This window comes from Camarhynchus parvulus, chromosome 8, assembly GCF_901933205.1.
Source record: "Camarhynchus parvulus chromosome 8, STF_HiC, whole genome shotgun sequence".
Lineage (NCBI taxonomy): Eukaryota > Metazoa > Chordata > Aves > Passeriformes > Thraupidae > Camarhynchus > Camarhynchus parvulus.
The window spans coordinates 702,954-722,066 of record NC_044578.1 but is presented as its reverse complement, the minus strand read 5'-3'; the positions used below and the strand labels follow the sequence as shown (position 1 = coordinate 722,066).

General features: G+C 52.0%; 3 protein-coding genes across 3 annotated transcripts in view; 1 reads left to right on the top strand and 2 right to left on the bottom strand.

The window, feature by feature from the left end:
* Window positions 1-2,201, top strand: part of LOC115906381 (cystathionine gamma-lyase-like) — a 38,271-nt gene extending 36,070 nt beyond the window's left edge. The window contains exon 4 of the mRNA XM_030953529.1: window positions 2,182-2,201. Within this exon, the coding sequence (XP_030809389.1) occupies window positions 2,182-2,201 (20 nt within the window). The remainder of the gene's footprint in view (window positions 1-2,181) is intronic.
* On the bottom strand, window positions 1,550-7,737 carry PTGER3 (prostaglandin E receptor 3). The gene is made up of 2 exons (XM_030953528.1): window positions 6,925-7,737; window positions 1,550-3,184 (listed from the first exon to the last, which is right to left on the bottom strand). Exons 1-2 carry the CDS (start codon window positions 7,735-7,737, stop codon window positions 2,897-2,899), a joined length of 1,101 nt encoding a protein of 366 aa, XP_030809388.1. The 3' UTR covers window positions 1,550-2,896.
* A 1,006-nt stretch (window positions 7,738-8,743) lies between these two features.
* On the bottom strand, window positions 8,744-18,995 carry ZRANB2 (zinc finger RANBP2-type containing 2). Its single transcript, XM_030953785.1, has 10 exons — window positions 18,868-18,995; window positions 18,540-18,592; window positions 18,246-18,354; window positions 16,806-16,888; window positions 15,859-15,935; window positions 15,415-15,552; window positions 14,463-14,635; window positions 12,387-12,473; window positions 10,868-11,032; window positions 8,744-10,345 (listed from the first exon to the last, which is right to left on the bottom strand). Exons 1-10 carry the CDS (start codon window positions 18,921-18,923, stop codon window positions 10,282-10,284), a joined length of 1,005 nt encoding a protein of 334 aa, XP_030809645.1. The 5' UTR covers window positions 18,924-18,995; the 3' UTR covers window positions 8,744-10,281.
* Between the last annotated feature and the right edge of the window lie 118 nt (window positions 18,996-19,113).

Here is a 19,113-nt window from a genome sequence, read left to right as displayed (position 1 = left end):
GGGCAGCCCCTCACAGAGCTGTGGCTGGAGGGCACAGCTCCCACTCCTCCTCTCCTGGAAACAAACAGGAAACTCCCATCCTTTCCTACTTGGACAAGGCTCCCATTCCCTTCCCATTTGTGTAAAGCTCCATCCCTTCCCACTTGGATAAAGCTCCCATCCCTTCCCATTTGTGTAAAGCTCCCATCCCTTCCTAGTTGGATAAAACTCCCATCCCTTCCCACTTGGACAAAGCTCCCATCCCTTCCCATTTGGACAAAGCTCCCATCCCTTCCCACTTGGACAAAGCTCCCATCCCTTCCCATTTGGGTAAAGCTCCCATCCCACACCATTTGGACAAAGCTCCCATCCCTTCCCATTTGGGTAAAGCTCCCATCCCTTCCTATTTGGATAAAACTCCCATCCCTTCCCACTTGGACAAAGCTCCCATCCCTTCCCACTTGGATAAAGCTCCCATCCCACACCATTTGGACAAGGCTCCCATCCCTTTCCATTTTGATGAAGTAGCTTTTTCCTTTTACCCCAGCACGGAGGTACAGAGGGGCCCACCCCAAACACCGAATATTCATGACAAAAGGCACTGTTTGATGTGAACTGGAGTGAAGCCACGCCCACATTAAGAACCAGCTGCCCTGAATCTGCTGGAGGGCCCTTCCCAATGTGACACTGCCGGTTTTGCATGCGGGATCCGTGGTGCTCAGAGACACCGCACCCTGCTCCTCCTGTAAGGGAGCAGACCACAGGGGTGGATTGCCTCTCCCTCCCAGAACTCCTCTCCATCCCAGCCTGATCCCAGACAATTTGGGAGCCAGGAATGTGCCGGCCAGGGCTGAAGCAGGCGGCTGAGGTCATCCCGACATATTTCACAAGTGAGCGCCTCTGCTGAGCTCTTTCCCAAAGGAAAAGTACACAGAGGGAACAAAAGGGATCCTCTGCACACCACGGGCTTTTTCCAGCCCTGAACCATTCCAACAAGACAGTCTGACTCCAGCAAGGCGCTTTTTAAAGCAGAAAGAGCCCATTTTCCCTGAAAGCACCACCCAGCAACTGAAGCACTGATGAACCTGTAGTTGTTACACGCAGGAGTAGCTCAGCACAGAGCAAGGTCCAGCAACTCTAACTAAAAAAGGCATTTAATCCATAAGTTTTAGGCTGGGTCTTCAATTAAAGCTAAACCTTGGCTTTTAGGCTGGACTCAGACATCACCTGGATAAAATCAGATTTGTGTGGACAAGAATTGGACAATTCGGAACAAAAGTGAAGGCACAGATTCTTTGCTGAGGAGTTCCTTTTATAAACAAATTAAATACAGTAAAATAAAGGTTTTGTGCAAGAAATTCCTCACAGATGCAGGACTTCATTTGCCTGTAAGACCCCTGAATTCCACAGTGCCTGGCACATGGAATATCAGCTGTATTTTATTGTATTTGCATTTAACTTCACCTCGAAGGCCAGAAAACAGGAGACATGAGAGGCTGTCAGCTCCAAAAGGGTGAAGAAAATGCATTAAGACACAGCTTTTTTAAAAAAAAGCCTCAGATGTGGCACACATGGATTGGAACTGAGTTTGTAACTAAACCATGGAAGATCCTTTGGGAAAAGACCTGACAAATTCACACACTCCCACCCCCTGCTTCCAGTCTGCTGCAGTTTAAAACCTCCCAGAGCTGCCACATTTGTGTTTCTGGAGGAGCTGAACTCTTTGGGATGCTGCTCTGGGCACCCTGTAGGGCACTGCAGGAACAGAGTGCCATCCCATTCCTCACAGAGCGCTGGCTGCTGCTGGTGCCTCTGCACAGGGGCACTTCCAGGAGAATGAGCAGCAGTGCCTGCTGCAGCCCCTCTCCCTCTGCCCCCAGCAGCTCTGAGGCTGCTGTGCAAGCAGCAATTCCAGCAATTCCAGCCTGTCTGGGCATTCCACAGGGAAAAATCCGGGGTTTCTCCCCTTGCCCCAGTGCTAATCCTCCTCAAGCTCCCCTCAGCGGCCACGCGGACGGGCGAGTGTTTATCAGGACACATCTGTGACTCAGGAGACTCGTGCTGCCTTCAGTTCCTGGAAGGGATGGATGTTCCATCACTGCCACCACCCCTGCTCAGTTTTAAGACACTGAAATCCAATCAAATATCAATTTTTTCCCTTATTCCTGCGGTTTTTCTCCCTGTCTCCCCTTGCCCCTCCAGAAAAAAGAAGGACTCTCTGAAGGAGATAATGTTAGTATTAAACATTCCCAGGAAGTCAGTCCCCTCAGTAATTCCTTCTCTAGAATCTGTTGGCTGTCAGGAAAGCAAATTTTTCCCACCTTAAAGCAAGAGAGGCCCCCTCAGGCTCTACTTCAGGCCCACAAGACTTCTATGTCAGCCACAAGTGGCAGTGGCCATGGAATGTCCTCGTCCTGTTTGCAGGGACCATGGGATGTCCTGATCCCATTCTGCAGCTCAGCCACAAGTAGCAGTGGCCATGGGATGTCCTTGTCCTGTTTTCAGGGACTATGAGATGTCCTCATCCTGTCTGCAGGGACTATGGGATGTCCTCATCCCATTGTGCAGCTCAGCCAGGAGTGGCAGTGACCATGGCATGTCCTCATCCTGCCTGCAGTGACTGGAATGTCCCTTATCTCGTTCTGCAGGGACCATGCAATGTCCCCATCCCGTTGTGCAGCTCAGCCACCAGTGAGCACAGAGGGAGCGCCCTGTCCTGCTGTACCCCAGCACTTGTGGCGCCCTGCAGGAAGAGTGTGGCACTCTGGGTCCAAGCAGTGACACTGTGAGGGGGTGCAGAGCAGATTCCCAGGAGGGTTTCCAGGCGGCTGCGGCTCCCAGAGCTGTGGGAATGTCCCCTCAGGACATTTTCCTCAGGCCATTGTGGAGTGTCCCTCAGGCCATTGTGGAGTGTCCCTCAGCCGGCGGTGCGGCCGATGTCCTGGGACAGGGTGAGGGCCCTGTCCCTGTCCCTGTCCCTGCACTCGGTGGCGTTGGAGCAGTGTGACACGGCGCTGGCCGCCTGGCGGCACTTGCGCAGCAGGATGCGGCGCAGCAGCAGGTACACCCAGGGGTCCAGGATCTGGTTGAGCGAGGCCAGGCGCACGGCCGTCAGCGGCAGGTTGCACTCCCTGCGCGGCTCCCAGCGCTGCCAGCCCCGGCACGGCCCGGCCAGGGGCTCCGACACCATCCGCAGCATGGTCACCTGCAGGGGACAGCGAGTGGGGACACTGTGAGGGCTGAGTGTCACCACAGAGCAGGCCAGGGAGAGACAGTGAGAGGGGACACTGTGAGGGCTGAGTGTCACCACAGAGCAGGCCGGGGAGGGACAGTGAGGGGGACACTGTGAGGGCTGAGTGTCACCACAGAGCAGGCCGGGGAGGGACAGCGAGGGGGGACACTGTGAGGGCTGAGTGTCACCACAGAGCAGGCCGGGGAGAGACAGCGAGGGGGACACTGTGAGGGCTGAGTGTCACCACACAGCAGGCTGGGGCTGCCCCTGCATCCCTGCAGTGTCCCAGACAGGGCTTGGGGCAGCCAGGGATGGAGGAAGGGGTCCCTGCCTGTGGAACTGAATGAGCTTTAAGGCCCCTCCCAACCCCAGCCTGTATGGGATTCTGTGGGAGGGCTCCTGAACACCTCATTTTCCTGAACAGATCCTTCTTCTGATTGCAAATCTTTCCTGGGCATGACTTGGAGACGCCAGCTGTCCAAGTGTGCTGCCTGGGATCCCTGTGGAACAGGGCTGTCCGTTGTGCTGTGTGTGCTCCCAGCGGGGCTGTCTGTCCATCCTGCTGTGTGTGCTCCCAGCGGGGCTGTCTGTCCATCCTGCTGTGTGTGCTCCCAGTGCCACAGAGATGGATGCACCCCCAGCTCAGCCCAGCTCTCCCAGCCCTTCCAGCCCCAGCCAAACCAGCAGCCAGGCCCAAAACTGCTGGGAACAGCCCGAGGGAGCAGACCCGCTGGGAATCACTGCCAGCCCTGGCCCTTGGAAAGAGGCAGGCCAACCTGCAATCCCACAGGAAGCCTCCTCAGAGCTGTGTCACCACAAAGGTCACAGCTGGGCAGCTGCTGTCCCCACAGGCTGGGACAGCCGGAGCCACAGTGACTGGGAGCAGAGGCTGCAGGGAGGATTTTTCCACTCAAAGGGATATTCTGGGTGCCAGATCAATAACCATGTGTTGACCTTGGAAAGCCTGGGCTGAGTCTGGAGGGCAGGGCAGCGTGGACAGCACAGGATTGTTTTTGTTTCTTTAAACAGAAGCAGCTGAGGATCCTACCCACGACATTTCATTGACCGAAGTGGCCATGGATAGAGCCTTGTGAAAACAGGGATGTAGAGCTTTGTAAAAACATGGACACAGACCCAGAGCACATCAGGAGCCACTGGAGCACCAGACCCACACTGCCAGAACCTGACCACTTCCCTGGCTCTTCACACACTGGCCCTGTCCAGACTCTGCCCTCTCTTTTTCACATGGAGCTCCAAAACCACCAGGCTAATAAAAATACATTTCCCAAGCACACAACTGCTGCTCTTTTCTGGTTTTATTACGTAATATCCCTTTATTGGAGTAGCTGTTGGGCCAACAGCTGCTCTACTGGAAATTTTGTTTGTTTGATATCATTAGAGGTTGTTTATCATGGCCTGTATTGGTCTTCTAAATGGATTAAAAGCCTGCACAAGGCAGAGGAACAACATCAGGTGGAATAAAGTCAACATAATTCATGCCATTAAAAATCTGGCTCAAAATGCTGATGATTGGATTTATTCAACAAGAGCAGCCAAAACTTTACTGTTATCATGAGTGTGGTTTTATATGTCTGTAATTTCTGTCTGCCAGGAGGGATAAGGAGCAGAAGTATTTTAACAGGAAGAGCAGCAGAACTTCTGAGCATTTTAGCTCTAAATAACTCGGGAACAACTCTGGGAAGGAATAATTTTGTAGCTGGAACTCCAAAATTATTATTATTATAATTCCAGGTTGTGCTGCAGCGGCATTTCTGTGAAATCAAGCTTGCTCCATTTCACCTCGGGGTCATTTGTCTGCTTCCCTCCAGCTCAGGGGCTATCCCAGAATCCCAGACTGGTTTGGGAATGGAGGGACCTTAAATCCCACCCAGTGCCACCCCTGCCATGGCAGGGACACCTCCCACTGTCCCAGGCTGCTCCCAGCCTAATGTCTGGCCCAGCCAGGGATCCAGGGGCAGCCACAGCTGCTCTGGACACCCTGCGCCAGGAATTCCTTCCAACATCCCCTCTAACGCTGCCCTCTGGGAAGCCATTCCCTGAGTCCTGTCAGAACATGCTCCAAAACAAACAGGTCAGTGTGAACTGGAGACCAGCAACGCCACCCTGGAGTGGGGTGTTCTCCCAGGTGCTCCCTGTGAGCTTGGAAAAAGGAAACAATTCCTGCCCTGCCTGCTCTCCTCGCCCTTTCCCAAGGCAGCAGAGAGCCAGACGTGCAGGACACTGCAAGGAGCCCTCCAGAGCACAGCCACCATGTCAGAGCTTTCCCTCTGCCGCTAAATCACATTTGATTTTGTCGTTTACATCAACAGATCAGCTCTAAAAATACCGTGTGTGGCGAGGGCGTTGTTTCCCTCACAGCAGCAGCTGCCAGGATCCATTAGTTCTCAGTTACAAAACTCAGATGTCTTTAAAAAAAACACAGAAACAAAAAAAGTCCTCTGGAAAGTGCCAGATTTCCATTTCAGCTGTTTCTTACAACTGCTGAGTGCTGCAGCTAGGGGTTAAATGATTGCTACGAGCTGGCTTTCACTGAAAAGGCGTTTGCATTCTCCGTGCTCACTTCTCCAAAAGTCTGGTCTCTAATTCCTGCCCTGCACTTCAGGGGCGCAGAGAACAAGTTGGGGAGCACGTAAATGGAGCTTTCTGTATAAAAATGGAGGTGTATTTGTAAAAATACCCCCGCAGCCATGAGTCTGGATTGTGAGAACCCCGCAGAAGGAGTTCCACACCTCCAAGTGTTGCTGCTGCCACCGAGGGAAGGGAAGTGCTGATGAAATCCCTTGTGCCTGTGGGCTGACTCCTGCCTCTGCAGCCACAGAAACACCCAGGGCACCAAACCACCAAGCGGAATCCCTGCTCCCTCACTGGTTTACCTGGTTATGAGGGAGGAGGAAACCTTCTCCCACCTCAGGGCTCTCCTCTCAAGCTGTGAGGCTGGTGGAACCCTCAGGGGTGACAGGACATGAAGAAAACTCCTTTTCCAGCCAGAAAGAACCTTTCACATAACCTCAGCATTTCCTCTACCAGCTTCAGCCCATCCTGCTCAGAGAGCCCAAGAACAAATTCTCCTAAAATCCTACTAGTCCTTGATAGAATAACCCAGCCTTTTGGGACTCCAGACCCCCGGGTGTGCCCTGCTCCCACTCAGCAAAGATGTGCATTCTGCCTCCCCCACTCCTACATCACGAGGAAGGGTTCTTAAGGAAGGAATAATAAAATAGTGGACAGCAATGCAATGTTCCTTAAAGAGCAGGCTGGACAAGCCCTGAAGGCTGCTGTAAATCAAACACAGCGGGCTGCCAGCCACAAGGCACTCACAGAGTCACAGCTTGTGCTTTCCCATAAAACACTGCCAGAAGTTTTGCTGCAAGGTGGGAGCAAACAAAAGCCCCTAAATCCCATCCGGCTGCAGCGCCCTGCTCCCAGAGCTTCTCCTCACATCCCCCTTTTCTCTCTGCACAAGAACCTTGTTCTGCTCCTTTTATCTCCGGTTCCTGCAGCTGCTTTCCCTGCACTCGGCTCTCCTCTGGGGCCTCTCCCAGCTCCTCTCCTACACCCGTCCCACGCTCTGCACCCCCGGCTCTGTCCCCATCCCCATCCCCGCTGTCCATGGATGTCCCCGGAGGCTCCCCGTGCCGGCCCCGCTGGCTCCCGCCCCCGAGGACGCCGAGGGCAGCCCGGGGCTCACCTACCAGCAGCGGTGCCCAGCACGCCGAGAGCACGCACATGATACCCAGCAGCTGCAGCAGCGTCTCGGTGGCGATGCGGCCCCACCGCGAGCCGGGCTGCGCCGCGCCGGCCTTGGCGCGGCAGCGCGACACCAGCGCCTCGATGGTGGCCAGGTTGCAGGCGCCGGTCACCACGAGGGACAGCAGCCCCAGCGCGGCGAAGGCGGCGGCGAAGGCGCTGCCGCCGGCCGTGCTGATGAAGCACCAGGTGCCGGGCCACTGCAGCGCGTAGCGGCCCAGCCCGGCCAGCGGCAGCAGCGCGAAGGCCACGCCGGCGGCCCAGATGGCGGCCAGGCCGCGCTCGGTGGCCCGCGGGCTCATGTGGCTGGCGTACCAGTGCGGGGCGCGGATGGCCAGCGCCCGCTCCACGGCCATGGCGCTGGCGATCAGCAGCGGGCACAGCCCGAACACCGTCATGCTGAAGCCGAAGAAGTCGCAGAGGCGGCCCGAGGGGTCCATGGCCGCCCAGGGCCGGCCCGACAGGTACACGGAGATGACGATGGGGCTGGTGAGCAGCTGGCCCAGCATGTCGGTGAGCGCCAGGGAGCCGATGCACAGCAGGAACGAGCGCTTCCTGCGGCTGCCCTTGGCGCGGTAGCTGCGGGACACGAGCAGCATGGCCAGGGCATTGCCCGCGACGCCCGTCAGCATCATGGTCAGCGGGATGGCCACGGACACGGCGCTGCCGCGCTCCGCCGCCCGGCCCGTGCCGTTCCCCCGCGGGCCCGGCCCGCCGGCCGCGCTGGCGTTGGGCGGGCGCTGCTGCCACGGGCTCATCCCGGAGCCGGCAGAGCCCGCATGGAGCGGGCACGGAGCGGGCACGGAGCCGGCAGAGCCCGCGCGCAGCGCGCGGAGCCGGAGCCCGCGCGCAGCGGGCACGGAGCCGGCAGCGCCGCGCCGCCACTTTATGTGAGGGAGGGACGGGCGGGACCCGCCCCGGGGCCGGCAGGCGGAGGCGGAGCGGGAGCGGGCAGAGCCCGAGGGGACGGAGCGGGAACCGGGCTGGGCAGGGAGCGAGCGAGCTGGGAAGGGGCTGGAGAATCCCTGAGGAGCTGGGAAGGGGCTGGAGAATCCCTGAGGAGCTGGGAAGGGGCTGCAGAATCCCTGAGGAGCCGGGAAGGGGCTGGAGAATCCCTGAGGAACTGGGAAGGGGCTCAGCCTGGAGCAAAGGAGGCTCAGGGGGCCCTTGTGGCTCTGCACAGCTCCTGCCAGGAGGGCACAGCCGGGGGAAAGGGCTCTGCTGCAGGGAACAGGGACAGGAGCAGAGGGAACGGCCTCAGGCTGGGCCAGGGCAGCTCAGGGTGGATTTTGGGAATGGTTCTTCCCCCAGAGGGTGCTGGGCACGGCCCTGAGGCTGCCAGAGCTCCGGGAGAGTTTGGATGCTGCCAGGGATGCTCAGGGTGGGATTGTTGGGGGGTTTGGATCAATGATCCCTGTGCGTCCCATCCAGCCCAAGATATTCCATCATTCTATGAAAACACCTGCAAATTTTATAAGTCGCTTGCTGTTGAAAATAAAAATTATTTTTAAGACTTAAAGGATTGCAACACTGTGAACATGTGGGATCCGTGGGCCAGGTGAGCTGACTCGCAGGATCAGGGTCAGTGCAGGTGACAGGGAACCAGGGTTGGTGCAGGTGACAGAGACCAAGGTCAGTGCAGGTGACAGGGACCAGGGTCAGTGCAGCTGACAGAGACCAAGGTCAGCGCAGGTGACAGGGACCAGGGTCAGTGCAGGTCACCGGGAAGTCTGAGTGTCCCCAAGACAAAGCACTCGAGCACAGTTGACTCACAGGTTTTATTTACACTTGTCTACAGCATCATTTTGCCTTACACATTCTCTAAGCCAAACGAACCATCCTCCTCCTCCTTTGCCTGTGGCCTATCAGTTGCTAAATTTAAAACCTCCCATCTGTTAAGTACAGCAACAACTGGAATACAAAGCACAAGAAAACCCAAGGCTAACAACAGAGCGTCTACTTGATCTGGTTTTACAGTTTAGTTGGACGTTGAAGTCAGAGGCACAGTTACAGACTAACCTGCTCTTGTGCAACCTACACACATTTAGCATGGAAATTAGAGAGAAAAGAAAGCATTAAAGAAGAAACTGCATTTTTTCTGCAAAGAGATTTATCAAAATACCTCTACACCAAAAAACATTTTGCTTCTAGACCAGTCCAAAAGACGTGGCTCAAAAAAAAAAAGAAAAAAAAAAGAAAAAAAATAAAGCAGAATGGAGTTTTTTGATTTTGCTCCGTTTGTTTCTGTGCAGTTTATCAAAACAAGCAGCAAATCTGGCAGTTTTATTACTGAAATAAATGAAGGTATATTGCTCTTTGCTTGCTAAGAAGAAGAGTTTTCCTTACCATACTTACCTTGTGATGGCACTGAAGAAACTTAAACCTTTCTTAACCAAACGGAGCTCAAGAGAGACCGAGTTTTATACTCAAATGGATTCCATAAAGCATTTTAAGCCATAAATTATGTTGAAGGGAAAAAGAATGATCGATGAAGAAGACGTTGAAGATGCCAGAACTTTCTACACAGTTTATTCATTCTCATTTTTAAAGAAAAATAAAATTAAGATACCTTGAAAATTTTAGTCAGCCCCAAAGGAAATTTTACAGGCGGCCTGCAGAAGCTTCCCTTGATTCCAAGGAGCCAGTTCCATACTCCTCCAGCCCAAGAGCAGATCCCAACCGATCAGTTTGGAAGGAGGGATCCTGGAGTCCGGGCTCTGGAAACCACCGCAGCCACAGCACTGTGCTGGCTGCAAACGTCCTCCCTCGCCAGGAATGAGGCTAATTCCCTCTGGAATCATGATGGACCAGGGGTTTGAGCTGCTAGAGAGGGGCGTCCATCTGCACTGGCACTGCTACGTGGCAAAACAAAAACTGCTCAGCCCGAGGCCCCACTGCTGGCCCCAGGTCCCCCAGCCCTGCCCCTGCTGTGGTCCCACGAGAGCTCCATCCTGCTCCGGAGAACTCACGGCTTCCTCCTCGCACAAAGAGCTGTGCCAGGGCATTCCCAACCTGCTCCTCCAGCTGAGGGAGCCAGGAATGGAGGAACTGATCTTGAAAAATAATAAACCCCCCCCATACCACAGAACTTCCCCCTGTGCCGGGGAGTTTATGGCTTAAAATGCTACTGCGGGTTTGGGTGATGGATGAACAAAGCTGCAGTTTGCCAGAAAGCCAGGACAGACATGCACCTCTACTAGCAGATTGAGCACTTCTGACCAAGTAAGACACCAACTTCTTAAAAATGTCTCATGCACTGACTGGAATTTTGGTGGGTTTTTTTAAGTGTGAGCTTTTACACATTATTTCTTTTTAGAACTTGTACGGGAACCAGAATGGGAGGATCCGGAGGAAGATCTGCGGCGTCTGCAAGATACAAATGGAGAAAGCATGCACAGAAATGAGCTCAGATTCATCCTGGCACCCACTTTGAGCAGCATCCTACCATAGCTGGAAGCCAAGTATATCTCATGGGGGCCTTACAAGAATATACAAGTAACTTTAAGACACTAATTTAACACTAAAAGTCTAAGTTTAATACTGAGAGTAGAATACAGTTTCTATTTCAATGCAGTATTTACTTAAGAAAGTAATTCAATAACGAACACATTAATACTGTCACACACTGAAAGAAGGGTGAGCCAGATCTTTATACAGAACATGCTCCTACCAGGAGGACTTTCACTGGAGGAGGGGGGGGGAATTATTAAAAAAAGCAATTACAGAGAGGTTAACAAAAGTAACAGTAGGGCAAGTGAGGAAACTACTTTTACTATGAGAATAACTGCTCAGATTCAATAGCTTCCCAGTGAATCTCAGTCCTTGGATAACTACAATAAACCATCACACATCTCAATACAGCCATTCTTATTCTACATAAACCCAAACCTTTCGGGTGACCGTGATCTCGAGCGCCTTTTTTTGCGATCACCAGAGGAAGAGGATCTAGAGCGGCTTCGCTTCTTGCCTCTCTCGGGGGAAGACGAGGAGCGAGAGCTGGAGCAAGATCTTTTCCTTGGGGTGGAAGACCCCCTGTAGGACCTGGAGCTGGATCTTTATTGATTGAGAAATAAACCACATTTAATTCTGGGATCATGGAGAAGGCACAAAGACAGAACAAGCAGAGACAGTTTTCATCAACATTCACTACTCTGTTTTCTCCAAGGGTATGGAAAATAAACATCAGGGGCTTCCATACTTACTCTGCCAAGAACACTGCTACTGCCAGGGCAGCTTGCCTAAGAAATTCTGCTAAGTAGTGCTTCCCGGTAAATGGACCACCAATGGTTTGGAAAGCTCTCCCCAGCATTCATCAAAATAAACCATTTTGGCAAAAAAGCACTGGGAGACTGCTGGGAAGTTGCCTCTGTAAGGACCTTCCTCAGCAGTTAAACTCACACATCAGAACAACCTGGAAACCAGAGATCTAAAGCTGATTTACCATGATTCACTTTATCCTAAAGGACATTTCACACTGCATGTTCATCTGACTAAACAGTAACAAATCCAGCTGTTATATTTACAGATCTCAAACTCCATTTGCGAAGAGACTAAAACCTTCCTCAACCAAAATACTGCAAAGAAACCTCTCAGAATAGAGTCAGAATATTTAAAAACATCTCTTGGAACACAGTGCCCCTCTGGTGGGGCACAGGGACACCTTTCCTCGTCCCAAAAGCATGGATTCCATTCTGTGCTGACCCTCACGGGATAATCCACAGCACGTCCCTGCCCCCAAGGGGTGATGGTACCATTTGTGATCATTCTTCCCAACCCAAGCTTCCTCACTTAGAATTTTGGGATTCTCTGCACGCACAGAGAAGAGACAGCCCTTCATTTCATCACAGAGGGAATGTTCTGCCAATGGAATGCCTGTACAAGGACACCTCAAACATGGTTTTGTTCCTGTGCCCTGCCCAGCTTTGTGATGCTCTACACAAATCACTCTGACTGCTCTCAGCCTCTCTCCAGCATTTTCCTATGATCTCCCACGTTTATACAGGAACGGCTGCCCTGTCTCCTGAAAGATGCAGAATTCTCACTGAACACAAAACCAGAAGGACAGTGGCATTTCTAACGCTCCTCCAGCTCAAGCAGCCCCAGTGGAAACAGGAAAAGCACCCAAATGCCTGCAGCAGGGAACCATGCACTCAAATCCTCTTCCTCCACTGCAGCTCGGTGGCGTCCGCTCGTCCGGCTTAGGCCAGACTTAACCTCTTGCACCAAAACCTCTGCTCCTCAGTGAACTCAGCTGTGGTGGCAACACCCGGTGCAGAGACCCAGCAGGTCTGATTCCAAGATAAAAAGCAGTTAATGTTCGTCTGAGCAGCACAGCCTTACGGTGGGGCCAGAGCAGCTGCAGCCTGTGCCCTGTGTCTGTGCAGGGACAGGCTGGTACCTCATTCACCTGGATTTGGACCCACGGGACCGCGACTGTTCCCTGGAGCTGGAGCGGGATCTCGATCTGGAACTGGAAGAACTCCTGGAATGGGACCTGCAACAACACGGGAGATCTTTTTCCAGTGTCTGACTTGCATTTAGCAGAGTTACTGCTCCTGAGAGCAGCAGACACGAGGCAGCAACACAATCTGAGTCCTAAAATGCCAATCCCCTCCTGCCCCCAGCATCACCACAGCACACTTAAAACCAGACACTTCTACACAGCATTAAAAACATTACAAAGGCAGCTTTAGATTATGGCTCCTAAAACAAAGCACAACAATTAAACAAGATTGCAGTTATCTGGCAAAAAGAAATAACTTCCTATCTGTTCATTATTTAATGAAATCAATTTTAATTTGTGCCTTAACTGGAAACCCATCAGTTTCCTTCAAAGGCAGAGCAGATGAGAGCATTAGGATTGGGCAGGTAAATTTCCCCCCAGCCAGTTCTCACAAGCACTTTGTAATCAGCTTCAAATTTTCATAAAGATTTTCCCCTGCATTATAAATTAAGTAGTTAATTTGGGGCTAAAATACTGCCATATCCAACACAACTTGTAACTGGCCACAATTATTTCCCAATTTTTCACTGATGGATTTTCTCTAAAGCACAAACCACAAGAGAAATTTAACAATGGCAGCAGGCTCCAGCAACCACGGGAACCAAAAGCACTGAAAGCAAATTCTAATAATAAATTCTAGTAACAAATTCTAATAATATTTTCAGGTAAAATATATTCTACTTGCTGTCAGCCTCTGTTACCATGACCTTCTCATTTTACTGGGCATAGTAGTGTGAACATTTCCTAGCTAAGAAATTACATTTAAACTTTTTTAAAACACACAAAAAAGGTATCCACAAATGGCAACTGATATTTCCAAATATCTGTAGCTAAAAGCAAAAAGTTCATGAGGAAGTTGAAATCTCAGTTAAGACAAGTTACTTTCTATTTCACTGTTAATATTTGTGAATTAATGACCAAAGTTATGGGCAGGTGAGATTGTTGAGTGTCCTTGGAGCCTCCCAGCCAAGCACTGCACTCACACTGCTCTGAGCAGTGGGAAGCAGGGGAGGCTGAGGAACAGAAGAGGCAGCAGGAGCAAGAGCCAACAGTGACGGGGAGAAGCCAAGCCAGAGGCTGGGGCTGTAGAATTTGGGCAGTGACAGCACTGAGAGCACAGAGGGGCAATGATGAAGCTGGGAAGATTAGAAGAAACTTGAACTTTACAGATGTGAATTTAATATATGACCCTGGGAGCTTGTTCTGAACAATCAGGATCCTCCTTGCATGAGCTGTAAGGCGGCTCAAAAGCTCCAATATTGACATCACCCCATTTCAAAGCACTGACTGAACTGTTCATTTATTAGTGAATTTAAATAGCAGTGAGAGAGCTTAAGCCTGCCCAGCAGACCTTTGTGAGGTCCCCTATAAACCTTCAGTGTTATTAGAGAATTCCAGAGTGGTTTGTGTTGGGAGGGACTGTAAAGCTCATCTCATTTCGCTGTTCCATGGGCAGGGAGACCTTTCACCAGACCAGGCTGCTCCAAGTCCTGTCCAGCCTGGCCTTGGACAGTTCCAGGGATGGGAAGGTTCTGACAACATTGCCACTGCATTTAAAACTTTGTTACTTGCCATTAACTCAAGTTCAAGTTTCTTGTCCTTATTCCCAGGACATTCCCACTGTGTCCTTTCCCTGAATCTGCCTGGGCTGCATTGCCACTGCCTCCTCTGCCACCTCCTCCCACTCCAGCAGTGCCCCCCTCTGTCCAACAACAGAACCACACATGGCCAACGAGCCTGAAAACCTGAAAATAAATTGCATTATTCCATTTCTCTGAAGGATTTCACCAAACATCAACTTAAATCACTAAAACAAGCCCCACAGAGCCTCCCTGCTGCAGCTCAGGCAGAGCATCACCACCTCTGTAAATGGAGAGTTATTCACATCATCACACAACTGTAAGGCAATCAAGCAAAGTAAATAAGGAAGTCAGATACTGACATTTTGCCTGGCGTTACCCTGGACCTGTACCCGTTTACCTGGACCTAGACCTTGAGCTCGAGTGAGAGGATGAGCGCGAGGACGAGCGCGAGTGGGAGGAGCGGGACTTTGAGCGGCTGCGCCTGGGCGCCTTCTTCTTCTTGTTGGTGTCCTCCTCCTCACTGGCATCCAGGTTGTACTTGGACAGGTCAGCATCATCTTCATCCTCATCCTGCCACAGGCACAACACAGCAGACTCAGGCAATGCTTTGAGCTCCCCTTCAGTTTTTACTTATCTCAGACTTTACTTCATGTTCTTTCCCAGCCTTTGAAAACTGAACGGAATGTAATGAGATCCCACAATTCTAAGCAGTAGAGAGCGACTGAAAATTGGTTTTGAACAAAACCCCCCGTTATTTAATAAAGTTAATGAGCACAGACACATTTTCACCACTTCCTTTAAATGAATTTTCACCTTCAGGATCTCTAAGCAAAGCCCAACTCTGCAGAGACAGATCTCATATGCAAAGTTTGGTGACGGCTGTGTAAAACACAACCATCTGCACATGTCTCTGCAGGGCTGCTGCCCAAAGATGTGGAAAATCCAATAAATGATACTCAAACAGCTCACAAAAGATGAAAAAAACCCCTCAGAATATTTTATTTCATTTTATAAAAAATAAATCTGATGTGGTTTTAAAAGCTTAGGAAGAAAACTCAAGAGCACTTGCTATATACATGGCAACCACACACCCAGGTTCCAAATAAAGATCTTGGAGTTCTGGGTTCTGGTCTCAGGCTTGTCACTGATGATACAAGACTGCCCATTTTTGATTGCAGGTATTTAGAACAAAGCAGAGCTTGTGCACATCTCTTCCAACAGCTCTGGGCTCTGTTATTGCCAGAGCTCTGCTCTAAAGGCAGCTGAAAACACTGACCAGCCCTTCCCCTGCTCCTGGGCAGCACTGAAATCATGATTAAAAGCTGCTTCAAGACAACAAACCATCCTACCTCATCCAATTTATACTTGGAGAGATCTTCATCCTCATCATCCTCATCCTCCCCCTCAGACTCTTTATCTTCCACTTCCTTCAGGATGGAGGCAGGGCCCACCGGCTTCCCCCGGTACTTTTTCTTTTTGCGCCCAAACTGAGGAATTTTGTGCCAGGATTAGAACAGGATTTAATCAAAACCAAGCACCAACTGTAATTTTGATAACACTTCTATAAGAAAATAAATAATCATCAATTTTAAACAGGATCTTGCCTCAAGGGAAAGGTGAGCACTATGGAACATTAATTAGCAACAAGGAACTTTTAAAGAGACGTTTGTCTTGGGGACAATGAGCCTCCACAGAGATGAATGGGAATCTGAGCACTCTGCATTTCAATTTTATGGGCTATCCTTAAAAAACACAACAAGAGTCTCCCCAGAGCAATCCCTGCCCTCCCTTACCTCATCATACTCCCCGTCGGACTCCTCCCGCTCTATGTATTCCACGTTCTCCCGCTCATTGAATCCTCCTCCATAGCCTTGAGAAAGGGGCAAAACAACACAATGCCTTCAGCTGCCTGGAGCACAGAAACCTCCACAGGGGCTCTGGAAACCCTCAGGGGATCACAAATCTGCCGTAAGGATGTAACAGGATCTCAGGAGGAACAGGAATTGTTCCCACACACGTTTATTAAATCCAGTTTCTCACAAATCCAATTAAAATAATGGATTAGGAACACTAAAAGTATTTATCAACTTAATTAAGTACTAAGTACTTCAATAAGTTATTTAAATAATAAATACGTGGATGTATTATTTACAATTATAATCATTATATGAAATATGATTATATTATTTAATATCCTTTACTATTTTCACAATACTCAATACTGAAATATTGTTCTTCCTTTTGAATGACTAGCTCCGTGCTCTTCTCCAAGCTCCTTTATTTCTATGTATTTGTGTTTCACCCTGTGCTCTAAATTCCCTGCCCTGCTCCAGTCCTGCAGTGAACTCCCTGCCTGATTCCAGGTGCAGAGGAGAGAGTGCAGCAGCTGTAAGGAGATCCTGCCCCAGTTCCCTCTGGGCTCACATTCCCTCAGGAGAGCTGAAACTGAGCCCCAGCCCTCCTGAGCAGATAACAGCCTTATCTGTACATGGCCAGCCCACAGGAGGCCTCTGCAGATTAATTAAACATGGCTTCCAAAGTCTTGACATCAAAATCCAACATAGGGGCAGCTTAGGCTGAACATTCCCCGATTTCCCACTCGGAGCCACCGAAACTCGCTGAGGCCAAGAACCTGCACCTTGTACGAACTGTGCCAGTTCAGGGAACACAAGGAATGCCCACTCTGATTCTCAGAGCCCTTTCTGCCAGCAGTGCCAACACTGAGGCACCCCCAGCTCACCTGTCCTCTCCTCCAGCTTGGCGTACTTGGGGGTGTTGCACATGTTACACTCCGAGCGCCGTGCCCAGTTCACATTGCCACAGCTGCAGGGAGACACAGACATGGCAACCTTATCCTTCAGACTGGGATTAAACATCCTTCAGATGGGAATAAAACATCCCTCAGATGGGAATAAAGCATCCCTCAGATGGGAATAAAACCTTATCCTTCAGATGGGAATAAAACATCCCTCAGATGGGAATAAAACCTTATCCTTCAGACTGGGATTAAACATCCTTCAGATGGGAATAAAACATCCTTCAGATGGGAATAAAACCTTAACCCTCAGATGGGAATAAAACAACCCTCAGATGGGAATAAAACAACCCTCAGATGGGAATAAAACCTTATCCTTCAGACTGGGATTAAACATCCTTCAGATGGGAATAAAACATCCCTCAGATGGGAATAAAGCATCCCTCAGACTGGGGATATAACCTTATCCCTCAGACTGGGGATAAAACATCCTTCAGACTGGGAATGAAACATCCCTCAGATGGGAATAAAACATCCTTCAGACTGGGAATAAAATCTTATTCCTCAGACTGGGAATTAAACATCCCTCAGACTGGGGATAAAACTTTATCCCTCAGCCTGGGAGTGAAACCTTATCCTTCAGTCTGGGAATAAAAGGTTATCCTTGGATTGGGAATGTTATCCGTCAGACTGGGAATAAAAGGTTATCCTTGGATTGGCAATGTTATCCTTCAGACTGGGAATAAAAGGTTATCCTTGGATTGGGAATGTTACCCTTCAGTCTGGGAATACAAGGGTGGGGACACAGCACTGGAGAAGGTGACAGCACTGGACAGACGTGGGGAAGATGTCAAATCAATGGGCAGGAGCACAGCTGCACAGAAGGGCTCTTTCCCAGCTCCCTCAGCCCTCCTGGGGCTCCAGCCCCTTCCCAGCTCTGTTCCCTGCCCTGCAAGGGCAGAGCTGCTGATGCCAGGCCAGGTGCTCACTGGAACTGCCACATCCAAGAATCCCCGAGCCACAGCTGGTTTGGGTGTGAAGGGACATTAAATACCCTCCAGTGCCACCCCTGCCATGGGCAGGGACACCTCCCACTGTCCTAGGCTGCTCCAGCCTGGCCTTGGGCACTGCCAGGGATCCAGGCGCAGCCCCAGCTGCTCTGGGCACCTGTGCCAGGGCCTGCCCACCCTCTCAGGGAAGGCAGCACCTCCCAGTGCCATGGGGGTGGCAGTGCCATCTCCACATTCCCTCCAAACCTGGGCAGTGTCTCAGCTCATCAAACCTGGCCTTTTTCCTGGGCACTGCTGCTCTATTAATTAAGGTGCAGCCAAGGAGTGCTGCTCCCAGAGCACGCCCCGGAGCCCGGCTGTCCCGGCAGCACCGGGAATTCCCAGGCACAGGCAGCAGCCGTGTGTCGGAGCCTACGTTTTGCACTGCCAGTCGTTGGCGCTGAACAGCCCCCGGCTCTTCTCGGCCAGCGTCTTCCCGATCTCCGTCCCCCCCGCCTTCATCATCTTGGCCTCCGTCGTCTTCTCTGCGGGGAGAGACACAAGAGCGCCTGAAACGGCAGCTCGGAACTTGCCGAAAATATTTCAGGGTCTTTTAAACAAAAATAAATGGACTTCTCGAAGAGTTTCGGGTTCGAGAGGAATTTTTAGAGCAGTTTTACGGGGCAGAAGGAGACGAGGGGACGAGGCGTGCGTGCTGCGGGGAACTCACCTCTGCCGCATCTGTTACAGCTCGTCCTCCTGGCGAAGTTCACGTTCCCGCACCTGGGCACGGAGCAGAGCACGAGGGCCGGCATTAACGGGGGCCGGAACCCGCGCAGCGCGGGGCTCCAGCGCCGGGGCTCACCCCGAGCCGAGCCCCGCGAGTGACCCCGACTCGGTGCGACGCCAAGAGCCAGCTCCGTGAGGCCGGGCCCGTGCGCCCCCCGAGCCGGCGGCCGCGGCTCCCGGAGCCCCGCTCCCGCTCCCTGCCTCGCCCCCCGCCCGCACTGCCGCTGGCCGCGCCCCGCTCCCCCGCCCGCTGCCGGCCGTGCCCTCACTTCTTGTCGGGGCAGATCCAGTCGCCGTCGCTCACGCGGAAGTTCTTGGTCGCCATCTCGGGCCGAGCCGAGCCGGGCCGGGCCGAGCGCCGCCGCCACACGCAGGTCCCGGGCCCTGCGCCGCGCGGGCTGCCCGCCGCGCGCCTGCGCCCTGCCGCGCCCCCGCCCGCGCGCCTTCCGCTCAGGCAGCGCCGAGGACGCCTCAGCCGCGGTGGGGGGCGGGGCGCGAGGCGCCCCTGGCGGAGG